This window comes from Eptatretus burgeri, chromosome 6 (assembly GCF_056783735.1).
Source record: "Eptatretus burgeri isolate ZD-2024b chromosome 6, Ebu_testis_v1, whole genome shotgun sequence".
In the NCBI taxonomy this organism is placed as follows: Eukaryota; Metazoa; Chordata; class Myxini; order Myxiniformes; family Myxinidae; genus Eptatretus; species Eptatretus burgeri.
Genome location: NC_140966.1, coordinates 2,407,075 through 2,427,016, shown reverse-complemented (window position 1 = coordinate 2,427,016; position 19,942 = coordinate 2,407,075). Strand labels below are relative to the sequence as shown.

At 42.1% G+C, this 19,942-nt stretch overlaps 1 protein-coding gene across 8 annotated transcripts in view; it reads right to left on the bottom strand.

Annotated features, from left to right (window-relative positions):
* The window catches only part of PTPRD (protein tyrosine phosphatase receptor type D), a 382,026-nt gene that overhangs the window by 83,757 nt on the left and 278,327 nt on the right, over positions 1-19,942 (bottom strand). For 2 of the 8 annotated variants that reach the window (XM_085883705.1, XM_085883706.1), the window contains exons 7-17: positions 18,200-18,469; positions 16,193-16,530; positions 9,348-9,615; positions 7,619-7,758; positions 4,834-4,978; positions 3,310-3,618; positions 2,515-2,708; positions 1,824-1,841; positions 1,265-1,382; positions 400-996; positions 4-104 (exon numbers count right to left, since the gene is read on the bottom strand). In XM_085883705.1, coding sequence (XP_085739831.1) covers positions 4-104; positions 400-996; positions 1,265-1,382; positions 1,824-1,841; positions 2,515-2,708; positions 3,310-3,618; positions 4,834-4,978; positions 7,619-7,758; positions 9,348-9,615; positions 16,193-16,530; positions 18,200-18,469 — 2,498 coding nt within the window. The remainder of the gene's footprint in view (positions 1-3; positions 105-399; positions 997-1,264; positions 1,383-1,823; positions 1,842-2,514; positions 2,709-3,309; positions 3,619-4,833; positions 4,979-7,618; positions 7,759-9,347; positions 9,616-16,192; positions 16,531-18,199; positions 18,470-19,942) is intronic. The other 6 variants (XM_085883708.1, XM_085883709.1, XM_085883710.1 and 3 more) reach the window with 6 other exon arrangements.

Genomic DNA, 19,942 nt, shown 5'->3' with positions numbered 1-19,942 from the left:
GACCTTGAATGGTTGTTGAATCTTATATCTGTGAGGCAATTCCCAAGACAGAAGTGCTGAGGTGGAAGTCACAGTACTCACTTGGAAGTTTTTAACAAAATCTGCTGGAGAGAACACAAGAGACAGGTATGGTGCAAGCCAAATTTCTGTGATATAAAAATGGTCTGAAGACCTCAGGAGATGCAGTTAATCAATCATGAAAGTATCTAAAATTAATGATCAGAAAGCGTTTTACTTTCCATCACATTCACTCACTCACAGTCAGCAATGGAAGACAAAAATGAAAGGTGGAAAAAGGGGAATAAGAAGCATCAATAAGTAAAGGTGATTGGTGAAAGAGATTTTGGTGTTAATAACAGCAGAGTTGAAGAGAGCCGTGGCTTTAGCGGTTAAACCCACCTCTACCTATTATATTGTTGATACCTGTCCGTTCCTGGATAGCTGGGCTGTATGGACCTTCGCCGACGGATGTGTGAGCACGCACCCGAATGTTGTAAGTGGTATCTGATTGTAAACCCGAAAGTAAACACTCTGTTTGTGCACTGACAATTTTGATTACTTGTTCATCTGCTCCATGAATGTCCGAGTACGAGACGGAGTACTTCAGAATTCTGCCATTTCTTTCAGGCAGTAGTGGAGGGTCCCAAGCCACCTGTATTCCTGTGGCAGTCTTTGCTACAGCATGCAGTTTTTGTGGGTAACCTGAAGGGATAGCCTCTGGTGTGTGAACTTTCCTGGTCGCCTCTTCACCAAAGCCTGCATGATTTTGTGCTGAGAGGCGGAAGATGAATGTAGCTCCACGATAGAGACCATCATTGATTGCATAATTATCATCAGAGGGCTCAAATTTCAATGATGTCAGCTCTGGGCTATCCTCACGACCAAAGCGAAGTCGATAACCAAGGATCGGGCCATGTGTCTCACTTGGCTGCTGCCACTGAACAAGAGCCGTGTTGGCCTGGGTGTAGCTCACGGACAAGCGTGGTCGGGATGGCACTGCGAGGAGAAAAAGAAAAGGCAACGAATTGTGATAAATAATTTGAAGGATTTGGGATATACAAGTCAGGAGTAGAGATGTGGAGTGATAAAACATTTGGAGGGAATGCTGAATAGTATAGACATGGAAGCAAAAGCAGGCTTGAGGAAGAAAATTACTTTTCGGCTACTTATTTCCATCTTCAGAGTGACGTGAACATTTTGGCTTGCCTGTCTCATTCATGTTTACGAAAGAAGCATTGAGCTGTTGGTCTAATACTCCACTCACCAGCTCCTGGTGTTGTGAACACCTTTGACTTGCTGCGCACCCCATCTCCGCGTGCTGTGTACGCTGCCATTGTGATTACGTATGTGGTTTCTGGCAACAGGTTTCCGATAATCACCTCCTGCCAGGAGGAGGCATAGATGAGCTATTCTGTCTCACATTGGAAGCAGCAACAGCCAGCAGAAGAAGGATTAAGCAAGAAAGGAAGACAGATATTGTTTGCTCACAGGAAAGCAGTCATTGGGCTTCTAGCCAAGTGTTTCCTGTTAGGAAGCAATTTAGGTTTGCTTGACGAGGCCAAAAGCCTTCAGATATAGTCCTCTTGAACTGGCAAGCTGACAAATGCGAAATCACAATCTTCGACTCATACATTAAAATAGCTGTTCGTGTTTTCTTTATGTACGTGCATGCAATGTACATAAAATGTTTCATATCAAACACGTGCTGAAATTATCATCTTTTGTAAATTTTATTCAAACGGCACATTGACAATCTGGAGTTGCATGAACAACATGATCATGGGAACTATTTCACTTTGTAATATGTTGAAGCAATGACTCACATGATCTTTGTCATCTCGCTGCATAGCGAATCATCCGACGGCAGACAACAAGGATGCAGGATCAACGAGAAGGAGGAAGAATCACATCAATTAATCAATAACTTTTAGGTGTATTAACATCAAATGATTTTAAAACAAAAAATCTAGGGCACAAGTAAAATCCAAATTAATCTTAAGACATTGCTGGAATTATCGTTGTTTAATAGAGCAGGTTTTAACGATGAGCAATTGTATAATTTTACGCACAAAAGTTTGTTAGTCTCAAGAGTTTAGCTTCATCATGCTAATTAAGAAGACTGCTTGGTGAATAGGGGCTGAAGCCAGTAGCTACCTTGAAGTTGGGGTGGGGGGGGGATTTAGGGCTACGGAGGGAAGATGGTACGTGTAAAGGGAAGCAATTGTAGGGAAGAGATAACAGTAAGGGGAATGAAGAAAGGGTGGGGGGATTATGAGGAGGAGAAGGGTGTCCCGAAAAGTTATATAAAATTACATAATATCTAGAATGCTCCTTTTAACAGTTAAATATAGTCATAATAATTATACGTTTCACAACTAATTTAAACTTTTATGTTTGAGCACTAAACCCTGAACAGCAAAAAAAAAAAAAAAAAAGCAACGTCTGCAGTTACGACAATTAAATTAATAACAAACACAGCACTTATTAAAAGCCGAGTAAAATCCTAGCGTGTACCTGTGAATCAGGTAGCATAATGTCCTGCATGCGTGGATGTCCAGGGGGCATTCCAGGTGCCATACGAGACAGGTGCACCTGATAGCCACGGATTGTACCATGATGACGATCCCGTGGAGGGGCCCGCCATCTAATGAGCACCGCTGTTGAGTTTTGGGGCTTGACAGAGATGCGCCGAGGTGCACCACTTGGCACTGTGATGATGAAGACGAGTGGTTAGCCAAAGAGGTGTTTGGCCAGATAGCAGTAAAGAAGAAGAATGTGTGGTTGGCAGATTAAGTACGTTTGGATGGTGAAAGAAGAGATTAGAGCTGTTGCTTTATCCAAGTGGGTCAATATGTTAGTCGAAAGCAAGCTGCTTCAAAGAGGAACATTCAAGGTCCAAGCCAGGTGGAAGATAAAATTGTTGCTTTTATTGACATGATTGGTAGTACAAGGTGTTAGGCAAGAAAGGTGGTGGAAGTCAAACAAATATTTCACCATAAGTCGGATGTAAAGCGCTCAGGGAAACGAACACTATGATTAATCAGTCCGAAAGCCAATAAATTATTGTTGTTTATTTCAAAGTCAGGCACAATCGCTCACCACACATAGCGGATCACAGAAGGTAAATTTTAAAGGGTCTTCATTGAGGAAAAAGGTTTGAGGCTTGAAAATCAGTGCAGGAAGATGTCATTCAAACCAGAGCCAGCAAAGTCAGTTTAGAGCAGAAGTCAGCTGGAAAAGGTGATTAGTAATGAACGTGTTAGTCCCCTCTCCTTGAGAGGCACCTAGAGGCATGCAAAATTCACGTACCGTCATCAAAAGTGCGTGCTGTGCATGGTTGACTCTCAGGACCAGGCCCAACTGCCGTGTATGCTATGATTGCCACGCGATAGTCTGTCCACTTCTCAAGCCCTTGCAGTAGTCGGCTCTCTTCGTCTGGAGACGTACCAAGAAGGTCTGTGCGGGCAACGTCATCTGGGCGGTTCAGCGGATAGTATCGGACACCATAGCGCACGATGGGTCCATTTTGGGCATGTGAAGGTGGTGGAGACCAGTGCACGAGCAAAGACGTGGAGCTGATACTTTTGCAGGTTACGCTTTGAGGAGCAGCTGATGGTGCTACAGGGAAAAGGTGGGAGGATTTGGAGGACTTTTGTGAAATAAAGCATCACAGCTTTCAATTTGGTAAAGGCCTAAGCTTGTGGAATAAAGAAAGGTCCACATTAGCAGAGATTTTGGTCCAGTTGATGGGGCTGTATTAAGGGTTAAGACAACTTTTTGGGGGGGCTGTATTAAGAGTTATAAGAGTAAGGTTTGGCATTTTTCAGTATATTAAGAGGATTCCTTAAATTGTAAATAATCTGCAAGACAGTAATTAAAAACAAAAAAAAAATTTGATTGTTGAGGACTAATGGTTGTATGTTCACAGCATAAGGTGGAAACAATTTGCTATACATCTGCTATGACATCATCTCACTTGCTAAATTTGTAACTCCAATGGGCTTGTACATCTGGTGATGTGCCAACGTGATTGTGCATCAATTGATTAAGAAACCAGGTTACTAAAAATAATCTTTTGCTCCATGATCGTAATTGCAAGACCAGATATGTCTGATTACATTCAAATGCACTCGTCTGTACGGCAGAAATAAAATCGAGTAAAACCAGCAAAACATTTGTGTACATCTTGCGTAATTCTTTACGGGAACATAAACAATGACGAAGCTCCTCGGTGGACTGTAACGGGATACTGAAGTCAAATTGTTTTGAGAGAAAGAGCCAGGAGTGTCAGTGTGTCGGTCGGTGTTCCTTATCAGGTAGCAAAACAATAAATGGGGAAAAAAGAAATAAATAATGTAAATATGAAAATTAATAAACAAATTAAAAAAAAAGAAAGGTGAGCTGAAGTTTCACTCATTCACTCATTGCACTCGCATATAATTTCACTCATGAGTACAATCTTAAAACACATTAAAAAAAAAAAATCATCATCGCGAGAATCACTTTGGATAAACACGGTGGACATGTGTTGAAGGTGTAAGGTGTTACACAGCAATTGTGTCTGCACCCTCTTTAAATGAAACTTTTCAGAAGATGTGGTGATCAATTTGCACTTTAACCACTTAACTCACCTTTGTCACCGTAATAATGACAATAATGCAGAAATGTCAAATAAGATGGAGTGGAAATGGCAGTCAGAGGGCAAGGTGACAAAAGTAAGATTCCCCAGGTAGAACACAAGAGACAAAACAAATCGTGTAGCAACTGACGGAAATAATAGTTATGGCTGCAAGGTGATTAATAGATAGGAATACGGAGGCCCGGGTCACATACTGGAGAGCCTGGTTCGGACTGAAACAGTCGGAGTGGTCGCACCGACACCCTGTTTGGAGCGAGCAGCCAGCCGGAAATTGTAAAGAGTGTTGGGTCGAAGACCCTCCAATAGGTAGGTCATGCTGGGGTTAAACATCACCATTTGCTGCGGAGGAAGGCGAGAGGCGAAAGGGAATGTAAGAAATAAGAACAAAACCATACTTTTATTTTATCTACATCATGGAATGCAATATGTCCACAAGTAAATGAGAGAGGCAACTGAATTTAAAGTCCCTTCTCAATGACAACTTACTTATGATGCAATGCTTGACCTGCAATAGCAGTCTGTAATTGTATTTTTACGGTCTCGAAGGCTCATGTAAGAGTTATTACCATCTAAATTATGCAGTAATCAAAGCAAAACAAGAGAAGTCAGAAGCAAGTCTGCCACCAGGGAGCTAACCTTCAGCCCGATAACAAGAGCAATAGCAAAATAGCAACAACAAAAAAAATGAATACATTTCATTTGTAGATCGATCACTCACACAAAAGGTATACCGTATTGCCTCTACATTCAACAAGGTTATGATTTCGGGTTCCTTCGACACGAGGCGTGATCTTCTATTCTCCGATGAACTGCCTCTTATTCAAAAGCCACGATAGTACAATTAAGTAATTGTCTTGTTTAACTCGAATGTTAATCTTTTGTTCATCGAGTCCCATCTTGGTTTTATTCCTGACACGAGTACAAACTGTTGGAATGGTGCTTCACCGGCAGGGTATTACATCAAATGCGAGTCGTCCCACGGAAGGATGTAACATCGGCGACAAGTCTACTGGCATTATCTGGTGGACGTTAAAGGTCCCACAATTGCTGGATAGTGTAGGATAGTTATCATCACCATTCTGCCCAAATTCCATATTCTTTCCCAAATCTGTTCCAATCAAAATCAGGCTCACTCACCAGTTAGCAACAAGGCTTGTACCAAATTTCACTCTTTGATAACCGTACAAGAAAGTAGGATTAATTACTCCAGTCGTGGGCGGGTCATCACTCCAACGCAGGTTACCCCAAATGCTTATTATCCCAGTACACTGGTACTCATGTCGCGAAGGATGACAGGCTGAGTCAAACCCACCTGGTGTTACTTCAACAATCGACAGGGGCTCAAACTCAGGACCCTAAGGTCTCAAGAAAGCCACCTTAACCACCAAGCTCACACCAGGCTAGTAGGGGAGAATAATATTGAGCAATCAGGCATGATCAAATTTTCGTGCAAAGAATATACCATGTCCAAAATAATCCGTGAACGCATCGTCACCTTGGAAGACAAAGGTACATTCCCGATATCTCGGAGCCAAATTTGTGGCTGAATTTAAACATGGACTTGAGTCACTTGACAATGACCCTTGGTCAACTTCAAACCCGCAGGAGAACCAAATGATGTGACCAACACACAAAATGTTGCCCTGAACATAGCTTAATTCATTGAGTATCACCATGTTAAGGATCAAAAAAATATCAACAGAACTTAAAACTTCTCAAGCCAGCACTTACACCATCATCCACAAACGCTTGAGCAAGATGACGACCTGAAATGTTAGCATTGTGATTGACAGAACCAGCTCGTACTGTTTAACGCAGATTCAGGAGAATTTCTCACTCACCTTTATAACTGTTAATGAAACGTGTCTCTACCATCAGAATTCAGAAAACAAATTGGAATCCATGCAATGGAAGTACAAGGGATCATGTCCACCCAATACATTTTCCACTATATCCTCATCTGACGAGATCATGATTTCTGTGATTCTAAGGATATCTTTCTGATTGACTACATTACTCAGAAAACTGTAACTACAAGGGAATTTTTCGCCTTTGTGCTGGACATTAATGATCGTCATGTGAATATAATGGCATATTGTCAATAATTATCAAAGAGTAAGCGAAGTTGACTCAAGATGTGCTCCTCCTTCACGACGATGTGACCGTGCGCAAGTCTCCATCTTTGTACACTGGAAATTGTGACTGTGTTTTCAGACAGCTGGATCACATCCTGTATCTGTTTTGACATTTAGAGTTCCACCTGTGTGGCTACTGGTTCACTGATGAACAACTGACTGACGCAACAGAGACAAGGCTGAAGGAACAATACGAAAACTTCTGTTGGTCTGGTCTCGAGAGTTTTGAAAAACCCCAAAAACAGAAAGGAGGGTAAAGTAATATTGTTCTTGTACTCTATGACAATGCATATCCATAAGAAGTGCTCAAGAGTCTACTGTTATGAAAGACCTGAGCAATGGTGTTGTACTTCAATGTTGGAATCTAGTGATTAATTGCTGTATCTCTAGTGATCATCTATATGAATAAGAACAATTGTATGACCGCAATATCAAGGATAACAAAAGCCTTGATGTGTATTTTCTTTCTTTTAAAATACCCAAGTCGAGGCTCATGGAAAAGCTGCAACACAGTCAGGAAGCCGATACAGGGTGGAGAGGAACAGACGGTCCAGGGACATGAAGAAAAAAAAAACCCATCTCAGTGAGTAGATAGAGGTGCACATAGTCAGAGAGAACAGGTGCAACAACAATATGAAGGCACATGATAGGTATGGAAGACAACAGGATGGTGATGGGCTGCTATCTTTAACGACTCAATGGAAGGACATGGTGGAACTGATTTAGTGAGGCAATTACAGAGGAAAACATTTGCAGATAACATCATGAGCAAGTGGTTCAAGGACAACACACACGCACGCACGCACGTACGCACGCACACAGTGTGGAATTTTCAATAACATACCTCCTTCTCATTTTCATGCTCTCCCTCCTGATAGTACAGCTCATATTTGACGATGCCGTCATGGCTTGGTGGCATCCATGACAACAGCACTGCCGTGGCAGAGTCAGCCTCAGCCTTGAGGTTCATTGGTTGTCCAGGAACTGCAAAGCACATGAAGAGCATCGACAAGATTAGTTTTGTCACATTCTGCGATATCTCACTTGTTTTATCAGGAATCATTTAAAACTCTGCTCCCAATTGATCATTTCTAATCCCAGATAAAAGGTTTATGGGTAATGTCCGTAATGAAGTCGTCATTATTTTTGTCTTCTTCCATTCATCCCCCTTGACTACTGAAAGTCGGGGGAAAAGAGACTCCATCTTTATCCAAAACCAGTTTCTTTGGTGTAAAACAGATACTTTGTAGAATACTTCTTCCCTGTTAGAATTCGTAGAATTCTTCGCATCTCCTGTTAACCTCCTTTGGCTTGTTTACACCACGTCTTCAAGGCTGCCAGGATAGACTAAAGGTATGCCCACCTGCTTCTGAGCTGTCTCACCTGGGTTCAAATCTTATCACCAGCACCATGGCAAAGTTCGAAATTCCTGCTCTAACCTATAGGGGGGATTACATCAGTGGCACAGCCATGCCACCAGAAAATTATGTTACACTCATCCATGGACCACATACAAAAGACGACCAGTTCTTTGAGGTTACTTGGAAGTGGGAGAGCCGCATCACATTGTGTTCACAACCAATCAGATTGGTCATGGACGTGGCATTGAGTGGTGACAGTCACTCGCTTGAATAGCAGGACTGTTGTGGCCAATTTGGATGTTACACAGTGATGTCATCACACTACTTGATTTGAGCGAGGAAGGAGAACAAAACAAATGCAGACATTCCTGAGTCTGTGCAGGCAAAGAGTTTGTCTCGGTGAATACGAACCATGCAAGTACAGCTCTTGGCCTTGCTCTGGTCGGACGAGTCCGTACCGCGTCAGTTAAGCAGTGCGTGATGTCACATTTAAAAAAAAAAAACCCACAAAGTCACACTCATGCACAATGATCAATACAGATTAATGGCTTTCTGCTTCCAAAGCAGTTTCTTGGGTAGGGTTGCAATCGTGGACCGGTCAGCACTCCGACATAGTATACTCGACTGATTGTGCATTAATTTATCATTTATTCAGGGTGGCCGACGATAACTCACCAACTCTTCACGAAGGACACTGTGGGATTTTTTTTTAAACAATCACCAACTAATGCTAGCAGACAGGACCCGCAGTTTAACATCCATCTGAGAGATGGAACACACTGATGAATTGCCCTGCCTGTGAAACAACAGAGGTGACTGTTTATAGCTGGGCTGAGATGTGAACGCAGGCTAGACAGCTCAGAGGTGAGATCTCATAACTCTTGGCTATCGTCCCAGTCATGCATTTGCCTCACAGGATACGTGTGACGTATAAATTTTTAGTGACAGGGTAAGGTGTGAACCCTACCCGCACTTTCCGGGTCATTGCGGGCCAATCCCAAGTGGTCTTCAAGACGTGGTATCAAGGATCTTCGTGAGACTCTTAAACCCTCTTAAACCAATTATACTGCGCACCTATATTTTGACAATACTTTCTCTGCGGACACATCATCTGCATGCATCCTGCTAGTTCGATTTCACACCATTCACTTAATCAATTAATTTATCGAATTTGTAGATTGCACAACCAATTGCTTTTCACATGACACTCACCTCCCTGTTTTGTACAAGCGTGTAGCTCTGCTGAGAGCGGTCCATCTCCCACAGAGGTGAAAGCAAGCACACGGATCAGATACTCGGACTGTGGAATCAGCTTACTAATGGTGGTTAAGAGGCTGTCGTCCACATTGTGCTTGTCCCAGGTGTTCACAGGAGTGTCACGATTTGCTGTGTAGTATACCCGGTAGCCACGAATCTGCCCGTTTGGTTCAAGAGGTTCTTCCCAGGACACGAGCATTGTTGAAGCGCTTAGCATTTGAGCCTAGGATTTTGGGATTGGGTAGATTGGATAGAGGAAAGTCACATCAACTTCGATACGGACCACCTCCTGATGATTAATCTGCGCTTAAATAATGATCAATTATGGAGGATTGAAAATATTGAATAAGTCTTTTAGTATTTATGAACTGGACTAAAGTCAGGTGACAAATACAAACTTTTTATGTCTGTGGTTGTGGAAGGAGCATACTTAGTCATAAACTAAATAATCCTGACAAGGAAGTACTATTAACAAGTGAAATGTATAAATATTAATTGCACTACATAATCAAGATAAAATGGGAAGCCTATGCTTTGGTGGTTAATCTATCAACATGAATACAATTAATTAAGCAAATAAATAAATAAATAACTAAATAAATAGATATGGTAGGGCTTGACCAGGAAAAACAATATTTCTGTAACTGATTGCTACGCTCACGCAATCATCACCTCCATTCACAATCTGTTGAGCCATCAAAGTCAATCTTTGTCCTGAGGTTCCAGATTGCGTTCGCTGAATTAGTTCCCTCACCTCCACCGTTGCATCACAACAAAAGCTTCCCAGCTTGGAGACACGACACGGATAAATGGGTATGATGCATGGCAAGATTTCGGTAATACGCTCAAGTTGTCAGGGTCACACCGGCCAAAAACATTTAAAAAACAAAAACAAAAATAAACAAACTCTCCCAGGAATGGCTTGTTGCAGTTTGTGGCAGTAAATGCTTGAAGCATTTAAATTCGTTTCCCATTTGTCCTGAACTTGGGCATTTAAACACTGTTGCTGCTGACTTGTGCAGAGATAAAGAAGAGTGATCAAAGGGGCACCTCATTGACAATGGTCCTTTATGAGAAATCAATGACACACACACACACACACACACACACACACACACACACACACACACACACACACACACACACACACACACACACACACACACACACACACACACACTCTCGTGTGCAGCTTTTCGGCTGCTGGGTGCATCATTGGTTGGGGACACAGCTATGCCAATGATGCTGTGCCCCGATTACCAGCACACCGGTGCTCATTTTGCTGACCTCAGAAGGATGACAGGCTGTCAACCCCACCTGGTGTTAATTCGGTGGCCAACGAGGCTCAAACTCAGGACCTCGGATCCCAAGCCAGCCACTCGAACTGCTAAGCCTAACACCAGGCTTAAATCAATGATACAAGAACAGAAAGTCAACAGAACCTTTTGTTAAGTCTGGAAGTCTGAGCATGACGAGCCGTTAAGGTGCTTCAAGAATTAACACAATGGATTAAGATTTTCTCATTGTTCTTCTGCAATAACCATCCCAACACCTCCTTTTCTTTCCTCCCTTCCCCACCAATGTTTAAAAAATAAATAATTATTTAGATGTTGTTTTTTTGTTTTGCCCATTGATGGCTGCTCACTCCGCCTTGTCCATAACTGGTTTGGGCACAACTTTGTCGGTGTCGGTGTTCTTTAGATTCTGTGGGTTTCAAAGGATAATTGAAAGAATCAAATGAACATGCTGGCCGAAGAGTTCTTTTTGACGGACGTGTCGATTCAATTGACAATGTACCAAGACAGATTGATGACAGTGTTCACCCGTGTTCAAACCGATGTAAAGAAAATTTCCCTCGCACCGCCGGAGGATGTGCCCATTCCGCGATTAGAAATCAGTGGTGACAACATAAACTCCCAGAGTGCTCCAAAGAAGGCAATCATGTTTGGAATCAGACGGGGATGAGAGTGCCTCATAGTTGCAATCACATTGATGAGTATTGTGTGTCAGCTTCTCCAGCAGATGCCAATTACGTCAAATCAGCTCAGCAATGATCGAGATAACCACTTTACCATCAACTATTCTCATGAACAGATGATAATGGATGAGAGCAAAAGTTTAGATGCGAGTGGATGATAAAAAGGATTCATCTCTCTGTGTCTGAGGGCGATGGATTTTGCACATAAGCGCAGGTTCCACAAACAGTCTCGATATCTCATGCGACATCAAATTGTGCTTTCAAAACAACAGTGCTGTCCGCAGAAACAAATTCGAAATGGCAGTATGGATTTTATTTATTCATTCAATGGTTAGAAGGGTATTTTTGGGCAGCGCCGCAGTCTTTTCTCAGCTAAAAAATTTCCCTGCTCATCGGAGTTGCCCCCGAGACCATTAAGACTCGACCACAAAGATCACTGAACTGGCACAAAATTGAGAACGGACGAGGGAGGGAAGCAAGATTACCCACTCCCTCGGTTATAAACTGACATTCTGAGAGCATAACAGTAATCTACAAGTGCCAGAAGTTAAGTCCTTCATCATGTTGCCTTCAGCTGGATTTACACCCATGACCTTTGGGACACCAGCTTGGTGTCCTCAGCACTAGGTCACGGCCGTTGACGCTTTTGCTGATGCTTCGACTACAATTCAAATCAAAATGGCAACAATCGAGGAAGCAACTTGCCCACAATGGAGATCCATCACTTTCAGGCTTGGCTTGTATTACACGTCAACATTTTCAACCATAATTACCTCCGCCACCGAAGGTGAAGGAGGTTATGTTTTCACCCCTTTCTGTTTGTCTGTCTGTTTATGTACAGGATATCTCAAAAAGTTGTTAATGGATCCAGATGAAATTTTGTGAAAAGGTTCGCTGCGTGAGACGGATGAACTGATTAGATTTTGGTGAAGATCCGGATCCGGATCCAACTACTGGAGTTTTTAAAGTGATTCTTCACCATTGAGAGATTGGGCAAAAATGATATGTAGCATGATATCTCAAAAAGTTGTGGAAAGAATCAGATGAAACTTTGTAGACCAAGTTCTTGGGTGTGTGACGAGGAAGAATTGATTCGATTTTGGTGAAGATCCGGATCCAAATCCGGATCTGATAATTTTTTAAGAGATCCTTCACCAGTGAGATATCGGGTGAAACCGATAAATAGCACGATATCTCAAAAAGTTGTGGACGGATTCGGACAAAACTTGGACATGTTGGGATAGGTACATGAGAATAGGAGGAGCAGCAGCAATCTGGGTAAAGGACAGCATTGCACCAAGAGAAAGGGGTGACATTAAGGGAGGAAGAAATGTTGAGGATTCTGTGTGGGTAGAGATTAGAGATTGTAGAAACAGTAAGATACTGGTGGGATGCTTTTATAGGGCTCCGGGTAGGAAGGAAGAGGAGGAAGGAGGAGTACATGAAGAATTCAAAAGGGCATGTGGTAAGGGAAGAGTATTGATTAATTATGGGGGATTTTCACTTGCCAGGGATAGATTGGGTCCATGAACAGGGAAAGGGAAGAGTGGATGAAGATTTCCTAGTTTTAGTCCAGGATTGCTTTTAACTCAGTTTGTAGATCATCCCACGAAGGGGAATGCAGTGTTAGACCTCCTTTTAAGCAACGATCCAAATATAGTGGAGGTTTGGGAGCATTTAGGAGCAAGTAACAATAACATTGTGTGTGCAAAGATTCTGTTGAGGGTTAGAGTTCAGGATGGAAGGGTGAGGCTGTTATATTTCAGGAAGGCAAACTTTGAGGGTATGAGGGGAGAATTGGGTGATGTAGATTGGGAGACTCTAACAACAGGACAATCAGCATCAGAAAAATGGGAAACCTTCAAGGACCAAATGTGTAGAGTGCAGAGTAAGTACATTCCAATGAGGTGTAAAACTAGAAACAGAAAGAGACCAGGGTGGTTGAGCAGTGAGATAAGGAACGCTATTCAGGAGACGCAAAAGGCATTTATTAGGTTTAAAATAACAGGACTGGAGTTAGATTTATATCACTATCGGAGTAAACAGAGGCAAGTGGAGAAAATAACTCGGCAAGCAAAAAGAGAGGATGAGAAGGACATGGCTAAGAATATTAAACATAATACCAAAGCTTTCTTTCAGTATATCAGGGGGAGAACAGGTTAGGACCAGTGTGGGCCCATTGAGGAATAGCACTGGGAGAGTGGTTAGTGATGAAAGTAAGATGTCAGGCTTATTAAACAGGTATTTTTCTTCAACTTTTACACAAGAACAGTCAAGAGAATTGACAATAGCTGAGAGTATCTATTGAGGAGGTGAGGAAGGGCTTTTACAGAAGATCCAGGTTGGAGTGGAGGAAGTAAAGGAACAGCTAGGTAATCTAAGAGTAGATAAGGCTTCTGGTCCAGATAATATGCACCTGAGAGTATTGAGAGAGGTGGCTGAGCAGGTAAGCGAGATGTTAACGGATATTTTCAATCGCTCCCTGGAGTCGGGACAGGTACTGGAGGATTGGAGAGTAGCAAATGTAACACCATTATTTAAAAAAGGATCCAGAGAAGAATTGGGGAACTATAGACCTGTTAGTTTGACTCCAGTTGTGGGGAAGGTGTTGGAGACATTAATTAAAGACCGGATGAGGAACCATTTAAACAAATACAAACTAATTAAAGCTCATCAGCATGGGTTTACCAAAGGTAGTTCCTGTTTAACAAATCTTTTGGAGTTCTATGAAGCAGTGTCGGATTGGTTGGATGAGGGAAATGTAGTGGACATCGTATATCTAGACTTTAAGAAGGCATTTGATCAGGTAACACATCGGAGGTTGTTAGCCAAAGTGAGGGCTTGTGGAGTGGCTGGTCAGGTAGTTAATTGGATTGCAAACTGGCTTCATGATAGGAAGCAAAGAGTGGCTGTGAGTGGGAGGATGTAAGTAGCAGGGTACCTCATGGATCAGTACTCGGACCATTGCTATTCAATATTTACATCAACGATTTGGATAATGGGGTAAGGAGTAAGCTTTCCAAATTTGCGGATGACACAAAGCTTGGAGGGAAGGTGGATAGCACATGGGGTGGTGAACAGATACAAGAGAGTATTGATACTTGCATGGATTGGGCAAAAGATTGGCAGATGGAATTTAACCTGAGCAAGTGTAAGGTGTTGGGGATGGGAAAGAACAATGAAAATAGAGATAACAGGATGTAAGGGGTAATTTTGGAGCGTGTCACACAGGAGAAGGATCTGGGAGTGGTAATAGATACAGGAGGTAAGGAGGCAGCACAGGGCCAGGCAGCTATAGGTAAAACAAATCGGGTTTTAGGCTGTATAAGGAGGGGGATCAATTATAAATCAAAAGAGGTGGTGTTAACATTGTACAGGAATTTATTGAGGGCCACATCTAGAATACTGTGTGTAGTTCTGGTCACCCCAGTTCCGGAAGGACAAAGATGCCATAGAGAAGGTTCAGCATTGGGCTACGAGATTGATTCTGGGCCTAGCTGGACTCAGCTATGAGGAGCGGTTGAAGGACACAGGGCTTTTCACACTAGAAAGGAGGCGGTTACGATGAGATATGATCGAGATGTTTAAGATAATGAAAGGTATAGATAAAATAAATGCAGATGAATTATTCAACAGAGTAGACATTGATAGGACCAGGGGCCATAGCTTGAGAGTAAAGAAGAGGAGAGTTAAGACGGTAGCAAGGTCGGGGACTTTCACTCAGAGAGTAGTTAATGCATGGAATGGTCTCCCTGGAATGGTAGTGATAGCAGAGAACAGTAGGTAAGTTTAAATTAGAATTAGATAGGTACCTGGAAGTTATGGAGATAGAGGGGTATGGGGATGTTGACAGGACTTTTAGGTAGTTTGAGTATTGATGGGTGATTGCATGCATGTGTACGGAGTGCTGTGTTGGTGGGGGTCTTGTCAAGGGGTGTTGTGTGGTTGATGATGTATGTTTTTTTAACCAAGCCCATGCCTCCTCTCCGATGGGAAGAAAAGGGAAAAATAAAAATCCACAAACTACATAAAAATAAAATTAATTATTATTATTTTTTTGTTTGCATTTTCTTCCTTGGATCTTGTGCAGATAAATTAGTTTGGTGTTTGCACAGGCATGATGGGCTCAATGGTTTACACCTGTGTTCGATTTCCTTGTCAAGTAATCCTTCCCCATTGAGAGATCGGGCCAAAAACAATATAGTACTTACTGTATAATAATATCATGATATTTCAAACATGTAATCCGATATGTTCTCGTGGATCAGGCATTACGTGGCGGAGGTGTGCGCTCTACCGAGTGCCCTTCTAGGTGTAATTTGTTTTCGTTTACTTTTGTTCATCTGTGCATTATAAAAAAATATATATTGTTGCATTACCTCCAGCACATGTATCCCAACATTAAAGCAAATGGGTGCTGAGAACATTTGCTCTTTTTGTGACTTCACCTGTCTTTTAATTGTTACACTGACATGAAGTTCGGATTGTGATAAATGTCTCATGGATTTGACCTACGGTCGTTCTTATGTGGGGAAGGCAATTCAAAAAGAGAACAAAGACTTGTTGGCTCTTCCTTATCTGGCAGGATTGTGTCGTTCGAGAAATGTCATTTTTAACATGGATTGCCATGGGAGGATGTGGCTTGTCAGATAAAGTTCTTGATCTCAAACCAAACATCCTCCTTCCGAATGCTTCACACTATCTGCCACAAATCTTTTGACAAAATTCCCCTCAAGAGTTAAGTGATCGCAAGGGGCATTAAACTAGAGTTGTACACGTGAAGCTTTGGCAATCTAGATGGAAAACGTGCATACAAACGAACCTGTACATTCCTTGGCGACGATGATGGAACTTGCTCTCCAGTAGATGCGAGAACACTTTCGCTGGCCGGACCACGGCCCACACTATTCACTGCCGACACCTGGAAATCATACTCCGAGAAAGGCATTAGTCCACCGACTGTATATCTCGTTGTACCCACGCCATCTACGTCTTGAGTTGGTGGAGGTGGTTGTGGTCGGCCATCAGCTCCAACGAGCCGTTGGCGGTAGCTTAGCGTGTAATACTTGACATGCTCTGAGTTGCCAGAATCCCAGGTCATGGTGACACTTGTGGCTGTTGTCTCAGTGACAACAGGTTTAGTGGGTGGCCGTGGGAGTGCTGTTGGGTAAGATAGGTCGTGGAATAGCAATTAAGCAGTCTTCCAGCCAACATTTCCTACATTTGTTTACTATTTAATTAGGTGGGATGTTAGGATAGGATTTATTAGCACATTTTTCTCCAACATCTGATTCATCAACTGATGAAACATCCCCACAAGATTGCTCTTCAACTTTTTTTGTTCAGAGAGGAATCAATTTGGATCGCTCTGCAGCCAAATGCATTGCGAGACCTGATTTGGGACATGGAACTTACAGGTCAAGAGGATACATTTCCTGTTCTCTTGTGTTGCTTCACATTCCTCTGTTTGGCTGTGCTTAATGACGCAATGTCCATTTGGTCTCAGTTACATTTTTGACTTGATCACTATGGTCATATAGCAAGGGGTGGCGTACTATTTATGCATTGCCGTGGAATCGGCTTGTTCATAATACTTGCATCACAGGCTATGGACAGCAGCTAATGTGTCTTAAATATAAAACAAAGGGCAAGATGCATATTACTTGTAAATCATGTAAATCACGAAAACACTGCATGGGGAGAACCTGAACTGTTTTTTATTTGAAATGATGTAAAATTCACCCTTTGCTGGTCCTTTACATTTGATAGGGTTCTTAACTTAATGAGCTGAAACTCCACTCTCAAACTGATGCATGTTCAGCTGATGATTCAGTGAGCTTGAAAGTCCACATTTACATTCAGTACACTTACAGAAAGAGATAACAAAACAAAAACAATGAGTCTGAAATAATGGTGGAACTCTCAAGTTGAAAATGTCTGAACCTTGTTCTTGTACAACACAATTTTATAAACTGTTCGTTAAAAGCTTGAAGAAAAAAAAGAATGTAAAATTATAAATGAAGAGGTAAACAAACATAATATGTATATGTGGGGAAATTACTCGCACAGACCGGGAATCACTTCTGGGACACTCACTGCCAAACCAGAGGAGCAGCGACAGCCCGTTCACTGCCTGTCCTGGGAAGACCCTCTCGTGGACAGGCCGTCGCTGCTCCTATGGTTGGAATCAGCGGGGGAAAGAGAGTGGCATTTGTGTGTGTGGGAGAATTGCATGCTCTGCGATTGGGTCATCCAGATAGCTCAGACAACAGAGGACCTAGGTTTGATTCCTGGTTTGGGTGTGTAATTTTCCCATGTATGTGTGTGTGTGTATATATATATGCGTATATACATAATATGTATATTATGTATACATATTACATAATGTTATGTTGTGAGAATTCAATTGAGAATTGTGAGAATTCAAAATGCTACTAAATATATATTATATATTTAGTAGCATTTTCTTAATTTTAAACTTAAAAATTTATTCTGCAGGTGCTCCAACAATGGAACAATACTTTTTACTTTTGTAGCCTTTGCTAATGTACATAACATAATCATCCATCACATTCCTCAGGTGCAAAGTAATCTTTGCATCGACCTCAAGCATTGAATAACGCTGTATCTCATGATTTACCTGGGAAGGGTCATCACTCTATTTACGGGGTGCTGCTCTAAATAAGTAGAATAGGAATTTGAAATTTGGACAAGGTACTGGCAGGCAATGGCCTTCCTTTATAAAAGTACAACATGGGATTTTGTATATTCACTCATACATAATATATCTATGAGGTATATCAAATATTCTTCCCCAGGGTATTCCTACCTTTCACTGTGACCTGCGCAGTCATCTCTATGACACCCAACGATGACATGGCCACACACGTGTAGTTTGCAGATTCTGTGACATCGTCGAGTGCAAGCACATTACGTCCGACTGGCATATCTGCCTCTGGAGTGAGCTCTTCTGGGCCAAGCGTCCACTTCACGTAAGGCATAGGTGAGCCAACGGCCACACATGTCAGGTTCACACTCCCACCGGGCATGATCTCGTGGTTCTTCGGGGGGATTGAAAAGCGTGGTGGTACGTGTCGCACTGGGAGGGAGGGTAGGGGAGGTGAGTGGGGATGAAGTGGAGTGGTGTGGGGGTGGGAGGGGGGGGAGTTGGGAGGAATAGCATGCACCATGATGTCGACGACACAACCCACTGTATTGTTAACCTCTTCATTAAACGCTAACACAAAGGAAACTCCAGAAGGACCAGAGGTCTTTTGTCACTGCCCCACTAGGCAGAGAGGCAAACGTGGATAGATCCAACCTCTGCCACAGCCAATTCCATGCTGTATGGGTTTAATGAAGAGGCTTGCAAGACAGCGAGCACGCGCCTAACTGAATGAAGATGTGACATAAATTAGCCACACCGTCCAATAATTGTTCCCTTATAAAATGTTCAGTTGTGTTGCGAAACAGTTAGCTTTCAGGAATTTCATTTTTATTTTTTTTGTCATGCCTACAACTCGGAATTCAGTACAATATCTGATAATTTATTTTTTTTTATCCACTTGTCGACCACTTCCGTTCTCATTTTTGCTTCAAAGGTTTGTCTTTGTTATTTTTTTTCCCAATTATTTCCACGATTACCTTGCACTACATCAATCTATGCACCATTTTACATCGCTGTTTAAGGTTTCCAATTCTTTAGCCGACTCGACATGTCAATCATGAGTTTTTGAATTTCCAGTTTCATTTCCATTTAAGACTAATCTGCATCTTTCCCCTTACCTTAAGTCCATCTTATCCAGGTCCAGTCCCATATCTCAATTATATCCCAATCGAAATTCACATCTTCCTATCAGCCTTCTCCATCTCTCATCATCATCATCATCATCATTCCATTGGTCTGCATCTTTGGCTCCATCAAAGTTTTTAACCAGATCATCAAAGTGGACCTCATTCCCACACTCAATTACATTCTGAGCTCCGCGTCATCTCTGACTCCCTCCATCTGTATATATTTATTGTTTTCTGGTTTATTTGCGTGCGCATCACTCCCACGTGATGCATCTGGCGTCATAAATGTGATTGCAAACTTCCATTCTTTTCAGTCATATTTGCTGTGACAAAGAAACAGAGGAATATTTTATAAGGGAACTCAAACAATGCACATTTTCTCAACAATACCGTCAACACATGTTCAATTTGTTCACTGCCTTTGGGCAAGGGTTACATCATAATTGAGAAATGCCACTTTGTTTGGGTCAACAACTACATTCTTTCAGTCCACGCACCACATTGAATTTACAAAAGCATCGAGTCCAAATGGCAGTGAACAGCATAATGTCCCACCCATTCATCTCATTTGCTGAAATGCAGGCCGCCAGCAGCGCCCTCTTGTTCACCAGCCTCTTCTTGATTCAACGATTAATTCATCATAAATAATTGATCTATGGAACTTTTATCAACCAATAATGAAAGGAATGAACAAAAACAGGAATTGAAGGAAGTAAACAAGAAAGGGGAAGATCAAGCAAACGTGTTCCAATACAAGGAACATCAAGATGCAAATATA